Source organism: Cervus canadensis, chromosome 2, assembly GCF_019320065.1.
Source record: "Cervus canadensis isolate Bull #8, Minnesota chromosome 2, ASM1932006v1, whole genome shotgun sequence".
NCBI lineage: Eukaryota > Metazoa > Chordata > Mammalia > Artiodactyla > Cervidae > Cervus > Cervus canadensis.
Window position 1 is genome coordinate 66,462,382 of NC_057387.1, and position 13,699 is coordinate 66,476,080.

General features: G+C 37.8%; 1 protein-coding gene across 1 annotated transcript in view; it reads left to right on the forward strand.

Moving 5' to 3' along the window:
• ERICH3 (glutamate rich 3) overlaps positions 1-13,699 on the forward strand; it is a 117,706-nt gene that overhangs the window by 88,890 nt on the left and 15,117 nt on the right. The window contains exon 12 of the mRNA XM_043460959.1: positions 7,625-8,068. Within this exon, the coding sequence (XP_043316894.1) occupies positions 7,625-8,068 (444 nt within the window). The remainder of the gene's footprint in view (positions 1-7,624; positions 8,069-13,699) is intronic.

Sequence of the window (13,699 nt, forward strand, 5' to 3'; positions counted from 1 at the left end):
TCTTATTCTATTTTTTAACCTCTGTTTTGGGGTTTTGTTTTGCTTTTAAACAGAAGAAAATAAAATGGAAAAATTTTAATTTTACCTAAATTTACCTTTCTCTTCCACTGATCCACTCCCCGGCCTGTTGCTCATTTCCAGTTCATTGCTCTCCTCTTCCATGAGACTCTCCTACTTCCACAGCCTTCACTGAGTTCTTTATTTTATGAAACTCTATCATGGCATAATTCATTTTCCACTTACAGTTTCATGTGTGTTAAATTTTGCCTCTCAAATTAATCACCCAAGTTAATAATGCAGAGATTAATTATACTACAAAAGCTAGTACTGTGTTATTTTTGTTATTTCTCACAGAGGCAATTTCCTAAAGGATAGTTTGTGAATATTAAGAATTACTTGATTAACACCAAGAGTCCTAAAATACTTCTGTCAGTGCCATGCTATCTAGTTACATTTACACTGTGTGATTATTATTGGAATTTTTTTTCAAAACATTGTATAGAGTTAGCTGCGTAAGGTAGGTATAGAATACATAATATTTTAAATAGTTATGTAATGAAAGCTATCAGAACATATAGAATCTAGTCCACAATGTTGGGACATTCAAAAGCCCCAAATTAAACTGGTTAACTATTTTTCTTTCAGTAATGACATTTTTGAACAATCCTTTTTAATAGCTCCTTTGCATTCTTGATATTTGCATTTAAACTTTGCCATTATTCTGAAGTAAAAATCTCAGTGCTTATTACCATTTCTTTCTTCCACCTCCAGGCACTTTTATTTTCCATCCCATTATTTTGATACCCTGACCCTGTGTTATTCAAAAACATGCTTTTTAGCATGCAGAGTATCAGAATTAGAGATTTCATCCGGCAAACAAGAAATGTGTATTAAAAATGATAATGACATAATAGATTCCTTGGTACACTCTATTGAAAAGCCAGACAGCATTTCATCTTCAAAAGTCTAAGAGGCATATTGTGACCACTGCATCCCAGACACTGGTACATCCTTTTTATTGACATGATTAAGAATCTTGCTGTTAGTGTTTGGATGTGTTTCATTTGAACCTGCCTGCACCTGTTCCCAGAGGGCAAACAATTGCCCAGGCTGTCACTCCTGTGACAAGTCGGCCCCATTGAAACTGCCAGCGAACAATTGCATCGGCCTGCCTTGATGAATACCCTGCGCTGAGCAGCTCACAAGTGATGGAGTGCGAGGGACTGAGCACCCACTAAGAGAAGACCCTACTTTGAGAATGATGTGTGAGACTTCCCTTCGTTTAAAAAGAATGACAGCTTCCTTTTCTCTGCATTTGTGTTGACAACCCGGGAGCTAATTCACCACTTGAAAATATATTGTCATAGATAAATGTTATAAGGTTGAGGGGGAAAGTGTCATGTTGCAGAGAACAGACTTTTGTGGACAGTTTGGATGATAGTACCTATGAGTAAGAGGTAAAGACTAAGTAGCTCCTTATGAGAAAGAGAACAGGGGGGACTCGGAGGGAGAGAAAGAGAGAGAGAGGTGGAATCTGTTCCCATAATACAAAGAAAGAAACAAGAATTAAAGCAATTTTTTTCTATTAAGAAAGATAATATTTTACTTGTGCTATTTTCACTCTATTGAAGCAGTCGGCCTTAACTACTTTAAAAATCTCAGTGTCACAAAAATATTCTCTTTACTTGACGTACTTCAGATATCTCACTCTTCCTTTCTGGGTCTGACTATGGGCTTGAAGAGATGCATATGAGGGAATGATGCTCCTTCTATGTTGAAATTGTATATGCTCTGAACCACACTCTGTGGACTTCAGTAATCCTTAGACTGGAGAGGGTTAGGGGAAGATTATATGTAGCTTTTGAAATCTGCATTTTCAGTCACATTTTAATTTTTCTTAACTGTAAGAATTCCTCATTTTATCTTCACTTTTGGATCACTGAAGTAGGAAGTCATGGCTTTCAGATGGATACTTAAATGCAGCATCATCTTTTAGTTCCATAAATTACTTATCTATGAGGTGTTTCTCCACAGTTTTCAATCTGCCTTGTACATGGCAATGGCATTATTGAGACACTCAATAAAATCTTGTGAAATGCATGGCTGGTGGACTACATTAATGGATAAATTGAAAAAGACTTAAGCAGCACAATGTGACACATGATTTGATTATATTCTCAGTATTTTAAGTATTCATATTAATGTTTAGAAAACCCAATTAAAGATAAATATGGAGGAACTTTTAAGCTTGCTTCTTCTCCTCCTGCTACATCTGAATTTACTTTAGATATTTATCCTTACAAAGTAATGTATATATTTATCTTACTGATGAATTGATAATGAACTCATTTCATTATCAAGGGAGGATATAAGTTCTCCCTTACACCAAGTACAAACATTTCATTGAAAATGTGAAAGTGTTAGTTGCTCAATTATGTCCAACTCTTTGCAACCACATGGACTGTAGCCCACCAGGCTCCTCTGTCCATGGAATTCTCTAGGCGAGAATACTGGAGTGGGTAGCCATTCCCTTCTTCAGGGGATCTTCCAGACTCAGGGATTGAACTCGGGTGGAAACACCTCATTACAAAAGCAGTATTTTACAAAAATTGTTTCTTTATAGCTAATGGACAGTGGGTATTATTTAACTTCTGTAGTTTTTACATTCAAGATCAAGAAAAAGAAGATAAGTGTTCCTTGGGATTAAATGAGTTGCTTGTAAAGTGCTTACCTCATTGCTTGGTGTAGAGTAGGTGCATAATCACGATCAGGTTTTGTCTTATTTTCCTCATTAAATGGTGACTGTGACTACTATTCCTAATATAATATACAGGGTGAAATCACAAGAAAGAAATTTATTAGAATGTACTTATCATGCCTTAGGAAACATCACTACGAACAAAGCTAGTGGAGGTGATGGAATTCCAGTTGAGCTATTTCAAATCCTAAAAGGTGATGCTGTGAAAGTGCTGCACTCAATATGCCAGCAAATTTGGAAAACTCAGCAGTGGCCATGGGACTGGAAAAGGTCAGTTTCCATTCCAATCCCTGAGAAAGGCAATCCCAAAGAATGCTCAAACTATCGCACAGTTGCACTCATCTCACACGCTAGTAAAGTAATGCTCAAATTCTCCAAGCCAGGCTTCAGCAAAATGTGAACCACGAACTTCCAGAGGTTCAAGCTGGTTTTAGAAAAGGCAGAGGAACCAGAGATCAAATTGCCAACATTTGCTGGATCATCAAAAGAGCAAGAGAGTTCCAGAAAAACATCTACTTCTGCTTTATTGACTATGCCAAAGCCTTTGGCTGTGTAAATCACAATAAACTGTGGAAAATTCTGAAGGAGGTGGGAATACCAGACCACGTGACCTGCCTCTTGAGAAACATGTATGCAGGTCAGAAAGCAACAGTTAGAACTGGACATGGAACAATAGACTGGTTCCAAATAGGAAAAGGACTATGTCAAGGTTGTATATTGTCACCTGCTTATTTAACTTCTATGCAGAGTACATCATGAGAAACGCTGGGCTGGAGGAAGCACAAGCTGGAATCAAGATTGCCGGGAGAAATATCAATAACTTCAGATATGCAGATGACACCACCCTTAGGCAGAAAGTGAAGAAGAACTAAAGAGCCTCCTGATGAATGTGAAAGAGGAGAGAGAATAAGTTGGCTTAAAGCTTAACATTCAGAAAACTAAGATCATGGCATCTGGTCCCATCACTTCATGGCAAATAGATGTGGAAACAGTGGAAACAGTGTCAGACTTTTGGGGGGCTCCAAAATCACTGCAGATAGTGATTACAGCCATGAAATTAAAAGACACTTCCTCCTTGGAAGGAAAGTTATGACCAACCTAGACAGCATATTAAAAAGTAGAGACATTACTTTGCCAACAAAGGTCCATCTAATCAAGGCTATGGTTTTTCCAGTGGTCATGTATGGATGTAAGAGTTGGACTATAAACAAAGCTGAGCGCTGAAGAATTTATGCTTTTGAACTGTGGTGTTTGAGAAGACTCTTGAGAGTCCCTTGGACTGCAAGGAGATCCAACCAGTCCATCCTAAAGGAGATCAGTCCTGGGTATTCATTGGAAAGACTGATGCTGAAGCTGAAACTCCAATACTTTGGCCACCTGATGCAAAGAGCGGACTCATTCGAAAAGACCCTGATGCTGGGAAAGATTGAGGGCGGAGGAGAAGGGGACAACAGAGGATGAGATAGTTGGATGGCATCACCAACTCAATGGACATGGGTTTGGGTAAACTCTGGGAGTTGGTGATGGACAGGGAGGCCTGGCATGCTGCGGTTCATGGGTCGCAAAGAGTCAGACACGACTGAGCGACTGAACTGATTATCATGTATGATATTGGGGAAGAAGACTGAAAATCATAAAGAAATTATTATTTGATTTGGTGAGATTAATTTTATCATGTAATTTCTGTAATTATTTATTGAGAACAATAGGTAGAATTTGCAGCCAAGAAAACAGAGGCTCAGAGAAGTAGCATAACCAGTCTTAGGTCATGAGTAGCTTAGTCATGACTGGAACACCTAGCGTTGTCTTACAGAAAAACATAGTGTTTTCTGTCACTCTCGTGTTGTGTGAAATGGTGATGTAAAAGAAGACATTATTATCACTGAGTAGTTATGATCACATGAAGAGAAAAGATAGTGAAGGGATTTGGGGTCTGATTGAATGTGGAGAGAGAAAAGTTAGGGATCCTTCTTAGGAGGTAGAACTGTGGCACCAAACATGATGGCTTTGGCAGAGGACTTAGGGAATGGGTGCAGATCAGGTCCCTACCATGGAGAGCAAGGGTAAATTGTTAGCATCAGTACCTAAAGGAGCGTTGAAGAGACTAATGGAATTTTGGTAGGAGGCAGTGCATCCTCAGTTGCTCAGTTGTGTCCAACTCTTTGCGACCCCAGGGACTGTAGCCCACCAGGCTCCTCTGTCCATGGAATTTTCCAGGCAAGAATACTGGAGTGGGTTGCCATTTCCTACTCCAGGTAGGAGACAGAGCTGTCTCCTAACATGCCTCCAAGACAGATTTTTTCCCTCCTGATGAAAAAAATATACAATTTACATGTCTGCTCTCAAACTTCCTTTATATAAAAATTTTTACATAAAAACTTTATTTCTAAGAGAATAAATAAAATTAGTGTTGAAAAGCCCATTCTGTGGTCCTAAAGCATCTTGAGCTTTTTTGTAGGCAAAGCCTTGCCCCAGCATCTGTATGAAGATGAAAATAAGAAATGAGAGTGAAACAAGATTATGCAAGGAGGTTGGAGAGAAATTTGAAAACTGAAATGAGTTTATAAGGGAGGTCAGATAGCCTCGCTGTTCATTCTGCTGATCTTTCTTCTCTTAAGGACTGACTCAAAATTGAACCAGAGCTCGTTTCAGCCTTTGAAATAAAATAATCAATTAATAGACGCTGCTAAAGAAAGAGGAGCTCTCATTTTTTAAATTATGTGAACAACACTCAGAGCCAAAAGTGAGCATCTTCATGTCAACATTCAGATGGTAGATATGGATATTTTTGGATGTATAACAAGCATCAATATAACATTGTGTCCTAGCTAATTGTGCGGTTAATGAAAACCACTGATCAAACCACTAGCAAACAGGAGTTGTTTTTCTTTTTAAAAAAAAAAACAAATGTGAGACACTGAAGAGAGGGGGAGATCATAGTCCCTGAAGTTTCTCAACTGGTACAAATAAGATAGAGAACGTCTGTCCTTGATCGGTACATTCCCCACCGAGAAACAGCACATCTAGATCTTATACAACAGAGATAAAAAATGAGCTGCTGAAGTACGTGACTCCTTTGAGAAACAGTGGTCATCTGGTGCCTGCCAAGGTAGTTGAGTGATAAGAACAAATGGAATTGTACTTAAGGGGTTCTGTTGCTTAAAGGCTTTTTGGAGTTTGTTTTTTACTGCTGTGTAGCATCTCTGAAATCTTTGTGGAGACTCCGATATGTCTCAGTGACTATACTTAAAATGCTAAACCTTGTCATGGAGAGCCGTTGGGGCTGGAGGAAAGAGGATAAGAGTAAAGACAGGTATTTCTTCCCTTAAACTCTGCCTCAGCTGCTACAGCCGTCTGGGTAGCTGCCAAGCAGAAAAGAAATAAACAGAAAAAAAGAGTCCAGAGCACACAGAGAAGAGAAAAACAAGAAAGCTAAGCAGCTTGTAAGTGTGGGCTCTTTCATTTAGAAAAAAAAAATGTATCCTGTAAAAAACAATTATAACATGGATCTATTTTGTTAAAAAAATCAAAGGCAAGTTTGTATTTTTCTGGCCCACGGCAGTGTATGCCGTGACATTTAGGCAGCACATCTTCCTTACAGAGTCAGTGTGTGTGTGTGACTGTCTTGGAGATACTTTAAAGTGTTTGCAGGTAGCAAATGCTAAACCAGTTTTGGCTGCGGTAAGTTTCTAGACTGAGTATCTGTAGCATCACATCAGCGTACATCAGGTAGAATCTCTTTTACCAATTCTGTGTGCCCATTTTCAGCTCTGCATCCTCTGTCTTTTTCAGAGGACAGCCCTGAGCTACTGGATTGGCTTCACCCTCAGGCACAAAGAGCTTGGAAGTGTCAAGGAGTTTATGTCCCCCCAGGGTGGCTCGTAGCCATGTCTAACTGGAGCAGAGTGTGAGAGCCCAGAGTCTGCCAGGGAGGAAAAATTCTAATATAATTTAGACTTCAGTGTTTTCCCTGAGTTTGGGCTGAGGATGAGATGTTGCTTGAAATAGCTCCCTTGACTGACTTCTTCCCTTCCCTTCCCTGCTTCCCCCACACTGGAAGAACTTTTTCTGGAGCATATTCTTAATACATCACTTGCCTGTGCATCCTCATTTCAGCATCTGCTTCTGGGGAACCTGAAAGAAAACAACATTTCCTTCTATACACACACATGTGCGCGCACACACACACAAGCATTATTTCAAGTATCTAGGTATTATGCAAATACAAAGATAACTGATGCTGGGAAAGATTGAGGGCAGGAGGAGAAGGGGGCGACAGAGGATGAAATGGTTGGATGGCATCACTGACTCGGTGGACATGAATCTGAGCAAACTCCAGGAGATGGTGAAGGATAGGGAAGCATGGAATGCTGCAGTCCATGGGGTCACAAAGAGTCGGATACACCTGAGTGACTGAACAACAACAATGATGGATATTTTTACCATACTCTGCTACCAGACTATACTAGTAAGGTGTGTGTTGCAATAGATAAAAATGTAAACTTTATGTACAGAGAATACTGTGGCTACCCAAGATAATAATGAAATAAGTGCTCCTGCTGAACAAGTAAAAGATTATTCCATTTCTTCTGTAACAAAACAGATAGTTTTTTCCAATGAGATGGCTTTCAAAAAATAAATCCTATTTGTTTTCAAATGTGACTTTCTATTAAAAACTTTTATAGACTCACAGATTACATAGATTTTTCTTTATCATGATAAGTATGTGGAATATATGGGAAAAGGGAATCAAATCTACTAAACTATATTTAAAATGTTAATAAGATTATGAACATAATTCCCACAATAATTATTAAATTTCCCCTTATGAAAATACAATGATATAATCATTTTTATTTTTCATAGATGGAAAAACTGTTTCATCAACCTCATCCAGAAGTCACCCATATTCTAGTTCTAGTGAAGATGAATCTGCACTGGGGGACCAGGAGACCCACGCTGAAAACAGTCCAAATGAAAGTGTCAGAAGTTCATTTTCTCAAGAGTTGAGTGAAAGTGATAAGCCAGGAAAAACCCACCTTCCAACTGAGGATTCTCCAGAAATTGAAGAACAAGAAATAATAGAAACAGATGTGGAGATCAAGCCTCTGCTGATAGAGGAAAATTTGGAGAATGTCCTTGAACAAGAAGCAGAGAAAAGAACTGGAGTGATTGCAGAGAGCTTGTTTGAGAAGTCCAGGGAACATGTTTCCAAGGAAGAAAAGGAAAAGAGTAAGAGTAAGCTTTGGGAAGAAAGCACTGCTAAGGTGAAGGATAAAAAGGCAGGTCCCCATAGGGTGGATAAAGGTGGTAAGTATGGCCTTTGAGTTGACCTGACATTGTCCCTTGTGCATGGAACCTGATCTTGATCACTGCATTCTGCCAAAGCTTGGGAAATACTGTTGTGATAATGCCAGAAGGATTCAATTTTTTCCTATTTCTCTCTATGTCACATAACCATACATGTATGTTCAGCTTGCTGTTTTCCTTCTACTGCATTTTAAAAATTACTTGATAATTCTTATATAGCTTTTCTCCTATTTTCTGTAATTCCTTCCTATGGCAGTTCTATCTCAAAAATCAAATAAAATACAATACATGTCTGAAGGCAAGGGTATGCGTGGCTTCTTAGAGGTTATTTAATATTAGCAATGCTATTTGTTCTTTTCTAAATACGCAGTCATCTGTATATATAGCTAACACTGATAGATGCTTCCTATGTAATACTGCTAAGTACTTACATATAGAAACTTGCCTAATCCTCACAATAGTCCAATATCCCCATGAGTTAGGCTGTCTTGTCATTGTCTCTTTTTTTAACAGATGACAAAATTGTGGTTTGAAGAAGTTAAGTAAGATGTCAAGGATCATATAGACAATAAGAAACATTCCTAGGATGTGAATTTAGGGAGAGTGGCTCCAGTTTCTGAACATCTATTGCATCTGTGCAATAGGAATTTAGAGTTAAAAGAAAATTTAAAGATTTCATAGAAATCTGCAAACTTCACTTTGAGTTGTGTGAAGCTGAGTAACTTTCTGATCCAGGGGTTTCCTGGGTGTATAGGAAGTTCAATGTGACATTGAAAACCCTAAGACGTGTCCCAGGATGGTCAGGCCCTGATACCACAGGCAGTGGAATGTCTGATACTTTTTTCAACTCTAGGAGGACAGTTAAAGGACTGAGCTGTGTCCTGTGGATATTTGGCTCTCACATAGCACCCCGAGCCTTATATCTCTCCCATCTCTCCATCTGTCTTCTCTACCAACATGGTGGGCATTCTTTTTGACTCCAAGGTAAAATTTGTTGTCACATTTTAATATTACTAAAACCCATCTATGTTTTAAATCTTATGAATACATTTTTTAATGAATACTTTTAATAACTATAATCTTTTTTAGAAACTTAAAAGCTGTTATTAAACCACTGGGGCCCATATCCAGGAATTGAGGATGTCAAATGGTTATCTTTCCATTCAGCCATCATCATTAACCTTCTGCCGTGCACCATGGTCAATAAGAAATGTGTAAGAGAGGGTTTCATTTGCAAAGACCCTGATTCTGGGAGAGACTGAAGGCAGGAGGAGAACAGAGAGAACAGGAATGACAGAGGATGAGATGGATGGCATCACCGACTCAATGGACATGTGTTTGAGTAAACTCTGGGAGCTGGTGATGATAGGGAGGCCTGGCATGCTGCAGTCCATGGGGTTGCAAAAAGTCGGACATGACTGAGCGGCTGAACTGAACTGAACTGAAGAGAGGGTTTCATCCACAAAATGTTAAGAGGAAGGCTTGGCATATACATAACTGGACAAGGTCAGTAGTCATGTATAAAACCAGAGAAAGTACAAATGAAAGTTTCAAAGGAAGAGAAGGCCCATTTGATAAAGGACACCTAGAAAGTTTTCATGAAGGACATATTTGAGGACTTAAAAGGTTAGATAAGATTTTGAAGGTGGGAAGGAGGAGGATAAAAGCATGCCGAATAGGGGGAAGTAGCAAGGGATATTAGCTTAGAATAAGTTAAACAAAAACTCTAGAATGAACAGTTTGACAAACTTCAGCCCACAGGCTGAATTTGCCCACCACTTTTCTTTTTGTATTGCCTGTGAGCTAAGGATTTTTTTTCATTTTTAAATGATTGGAAAAAAATCAAAAGAATATGTGATAACTTATGAAAATTATATTAAATTCATATTACAGTTCCCGAAAATAAATTTTCATTGAAAAGCGTCATGCTTATTTATTTACATATTCTCAGTTGCAGCTTTTGCTCTACAAGGACAGAGTTAAGTAGTTGCAGCAGAGACTTTATGGCCCACGAAGCCCTCAAGATTCACTGTCTGGCCCTTTACAGAAAAAGTTTGCCAACCTATGCCCTAGAATTATAACATTAAGACTCCCTACATTTTCAAAATGATTTTGTCATGTGTGAGTTAGGATTTCTATTAAAATACATTTGAAGCTCTTTAATCAAATAATTCAAATGTTTGATCTTGAATTTCATCATTCAATTCTGGTACACGGAATATAATCTAGAATATTTGTACAATTTAGCAAACTGCTGACCCAAAAGGTAGAATGTTAAAGTTCAGTAGCAACACTGACATTATTTCATTTATTTCCACATCAGAAAACTAGATTGTTTACTTGGATTTATGAAAGTGGACAGCTTTCTGTAAAATAATCTACACATAACATGGGCTCTAATTAGGTGATATATAGACTAATAGAAGCATTTAACTAGAATCACATCACTTGGAAAAAAGTGGGTTTTCCCTTTGGATTTGTGAAATTAAAAGTGTACAGGTTTATTGTTTTTCTCAACTATTATGGGAAATCTGTGTTCTTGACTTGATCACATCTATAATTTTAAAACATTTTGTTATCTTTTCATTCAAATGGGTTCAACACTAGATGGCAAGGTTTATGACTTTCTTATGATCTAATGTATGAAGAACTATGGCTGGAGGTTCGTGACATTTTATAGGAGGCAGTGATCAAGACCATCCCCAAGAAAAAGACATGAAAAAAGGCAAAGTGGTTGTCTGACGAGGTCTTACAAATAGCTGAGAAAAGAAGAGAAGCAAAAGGCAAAGGAGAAAAGGAAAGATACACGCATTTGAATGCAGAGTTCCAAAGAATAGCAAGGAGAGATAAGAAAGCCTTCCTCAGTGATCAGTGGAAAGAAATAGAGGAAACCAATAGAATGGGAAAGACTTGAGATCTCTTCAAGAAAATTAGAGATACCAAGGGAAGTTTTCACGCAAAGATGGGCACAATTAAGGACAGAAATTATATGGACCTAACAGAAGCAGAAGATATAAAGAAGAGGTGACAAGAATACACAGAAAAACTATTTAAATAACATCTTCATGACCCAGATAACCATGATAGTATGATCACTCACCTAGAGCCAGACATCCTGGAATGTGAAGTCAAGTGGACCTTAAGAAGCATCACTAAAACAAAGCTAGTGGAGGTGATAGAATCCCAGTTGAGCTATTTCAAATCCTAAAAGATGATGCTGTAAAAGTGCTACATTCAATATGCCAACAAATTTGGAAAACTCAGCAGTGGCCACAGAGCTGGAAAAGGTCAGTTTGCATTACAATCCCTATTGGGATTGGAAAGGCAATGCCAAAGAATGTTCAAGCTACCAAACAATTGCACTCATCTCACACGCTAGCAAAGTAATGCTCAAAATTCTCCAAGCTGGGCTTCAACAGTATGTGAACTGTGAACATTTCAGATGTTCAAGCTCGTTTTAGAAAAGGCAGAGGAACCAGAGATCAAATTGCCAATATCCGTTGGACCATAGAAAAAGCAAAAGAGTTACAGAAACATCTACTTCTGCTTTATTGACTATGCCAAAGCCTTTGACTATGTGGATCACAGCAAACTGTGGAATGTTCTTCAAGACATGGGAATACCAGACCACCTGACCTGCCTCCTGAGAAATCTGTATTCAGGTCAAGAAGAAACAGTTAGAACTGGACATGGAACAACAGACTGATTCTAAATCGGGAAAGGAGTATGTCAAGGCTGTATATTGTCACCCTGTTTAACTTATATGCAGAGTACATCATGTGAAAGCTGGGCTGGATGAAGCACAGGTGGAATCAAGATTGCTGGGAGAAATATCAATAACCTCAGATATGCAGATGACACCACCCTTATGGCAGAAAGTGAAGAAGAACTAAAGAGCCTCTTGATGAAAGTGAAAGAGGAGAGTAAAAAATTTGGCTTAAAACTCAACATTCAGAAAATGAAGATCATGGCATCCGGTCCAATCACTTAATGACAAATAGATGAGGAGAAAATGGAAACAGTGAGAGACTTTATTTTGGGGGGCTCCAAAATCACTGCAGATGGTGACTGCAGACATGAAATTAAAAGACGCTTGCTCCTTGGAAGGAAAGCTATGATCAATCTAGACAGCATATTAAAAAGCAGAGATATTACTTGCCAACAAAGATCCATCTAGTCAAAGCTATGGTTTTTCCAGTAGTCATGTATGGATGTGAGAGAGCTGAGCACTGAAGAACTGATGCTTTTGAACTGTGGTGTTGGAGAAGACTCTTGAGAATTCCTTGGACTGCAAGGAGATCCAACCAGTGTATCCTAAAGGAAATCAGTCCTGAATATTCACTGGGAGGACCCTGATGCTAAAGCTGAAACTCCAATACTTTGGCCACCTGATGCAAAGAACTGAGTCATTGGAAAAGACCCCAATACTAGGAAAGATTGAAGGCGGGAGGAGAAGGGTACAACAGAGGATGAGATAGTTGTATGGCATCACCAAGTTAATGGACATGAGTTTGAGTAAGCTCCGGGAGTTGGTGATGGACAAGGAGGCCTAGAGTGCTGCAGTCCATGGGGTCTCAAGGTGTCAGACACGACTGAGTGACTGTACTGAACTGTATGTATGTACCAGACCTCTTTTGGTGTTTATTTTTCGTTAATAGCTTACAAAATAACATTTAGGAGATTGTAAAAAGTGGTCTTCAAAATATCTGTGGATTTATCACACACAAAAATCACTTTCAACATTTGGTCAGGCTTTTTATTTCTAAAGTTAGAGTCTACAAATCTATGTTGTCATATTTCTATAAAATGTTGTATTTTTCTTTTTATTCCTAACCTTATACCATAAGCATTTTTATGTTATTATGTAATCTTCATGAATATGTTTAATGTCTGTGTATTATTCCATCCTGTTTTTTTCATAATTTTACCATTTCCCTAACTTTTTCCCTATTTTCACTGCTGTTAATAGTACCCTAATATCTTATTACCTAAGATAATTTAAAATTAATAATTATTTTCTTAAGCTAGTTTCCAAGAAGTTTAATTTCTGGATCAAAGGTAATAGATATTTTTAAGTTTTTGAAAAATTTTTTTTTCTTACAAAAGATTGGTTGAAAAATTTTTATAATACAGAATGGATGAGAATAAGATGAAAGCTAGGGTCTTCCTTGCCTGGCCTTTTTTCTATTTCCTGAGCAGTAACTGTGGATAAGTATTTTTTTGTGTGCATGATTTCAGAAAAGTTTCTCTCTATATAAGCATATTTAAATGTATCATATTATATACATACAGATGTCATTTTTATATGAAAATAGAAACATGATACATTGTTTTACAAGTTGTTGTTTTTCACTTAACACTATATCTTAATATCTTTTCATATCTGCATATATAACTGTACTTTTATTCTTATATACTGTACATTTTATGCCATTGTGTTGCCTTAGTATAACTTTGCAACTTTTCTTAAATATTGCTTTCTGTGTAAGAATTGGTAGATTTGTTTTATGTCCTATCTTCTACAAAAGAATAAAATTTCTATGTTAGAAAGACCTAAAGGCAGAGAGATTAAAGTACAGTGGAAAATAAGACATTTATAAGCAAAATAGCACAAGGACCTTGTAAAATACT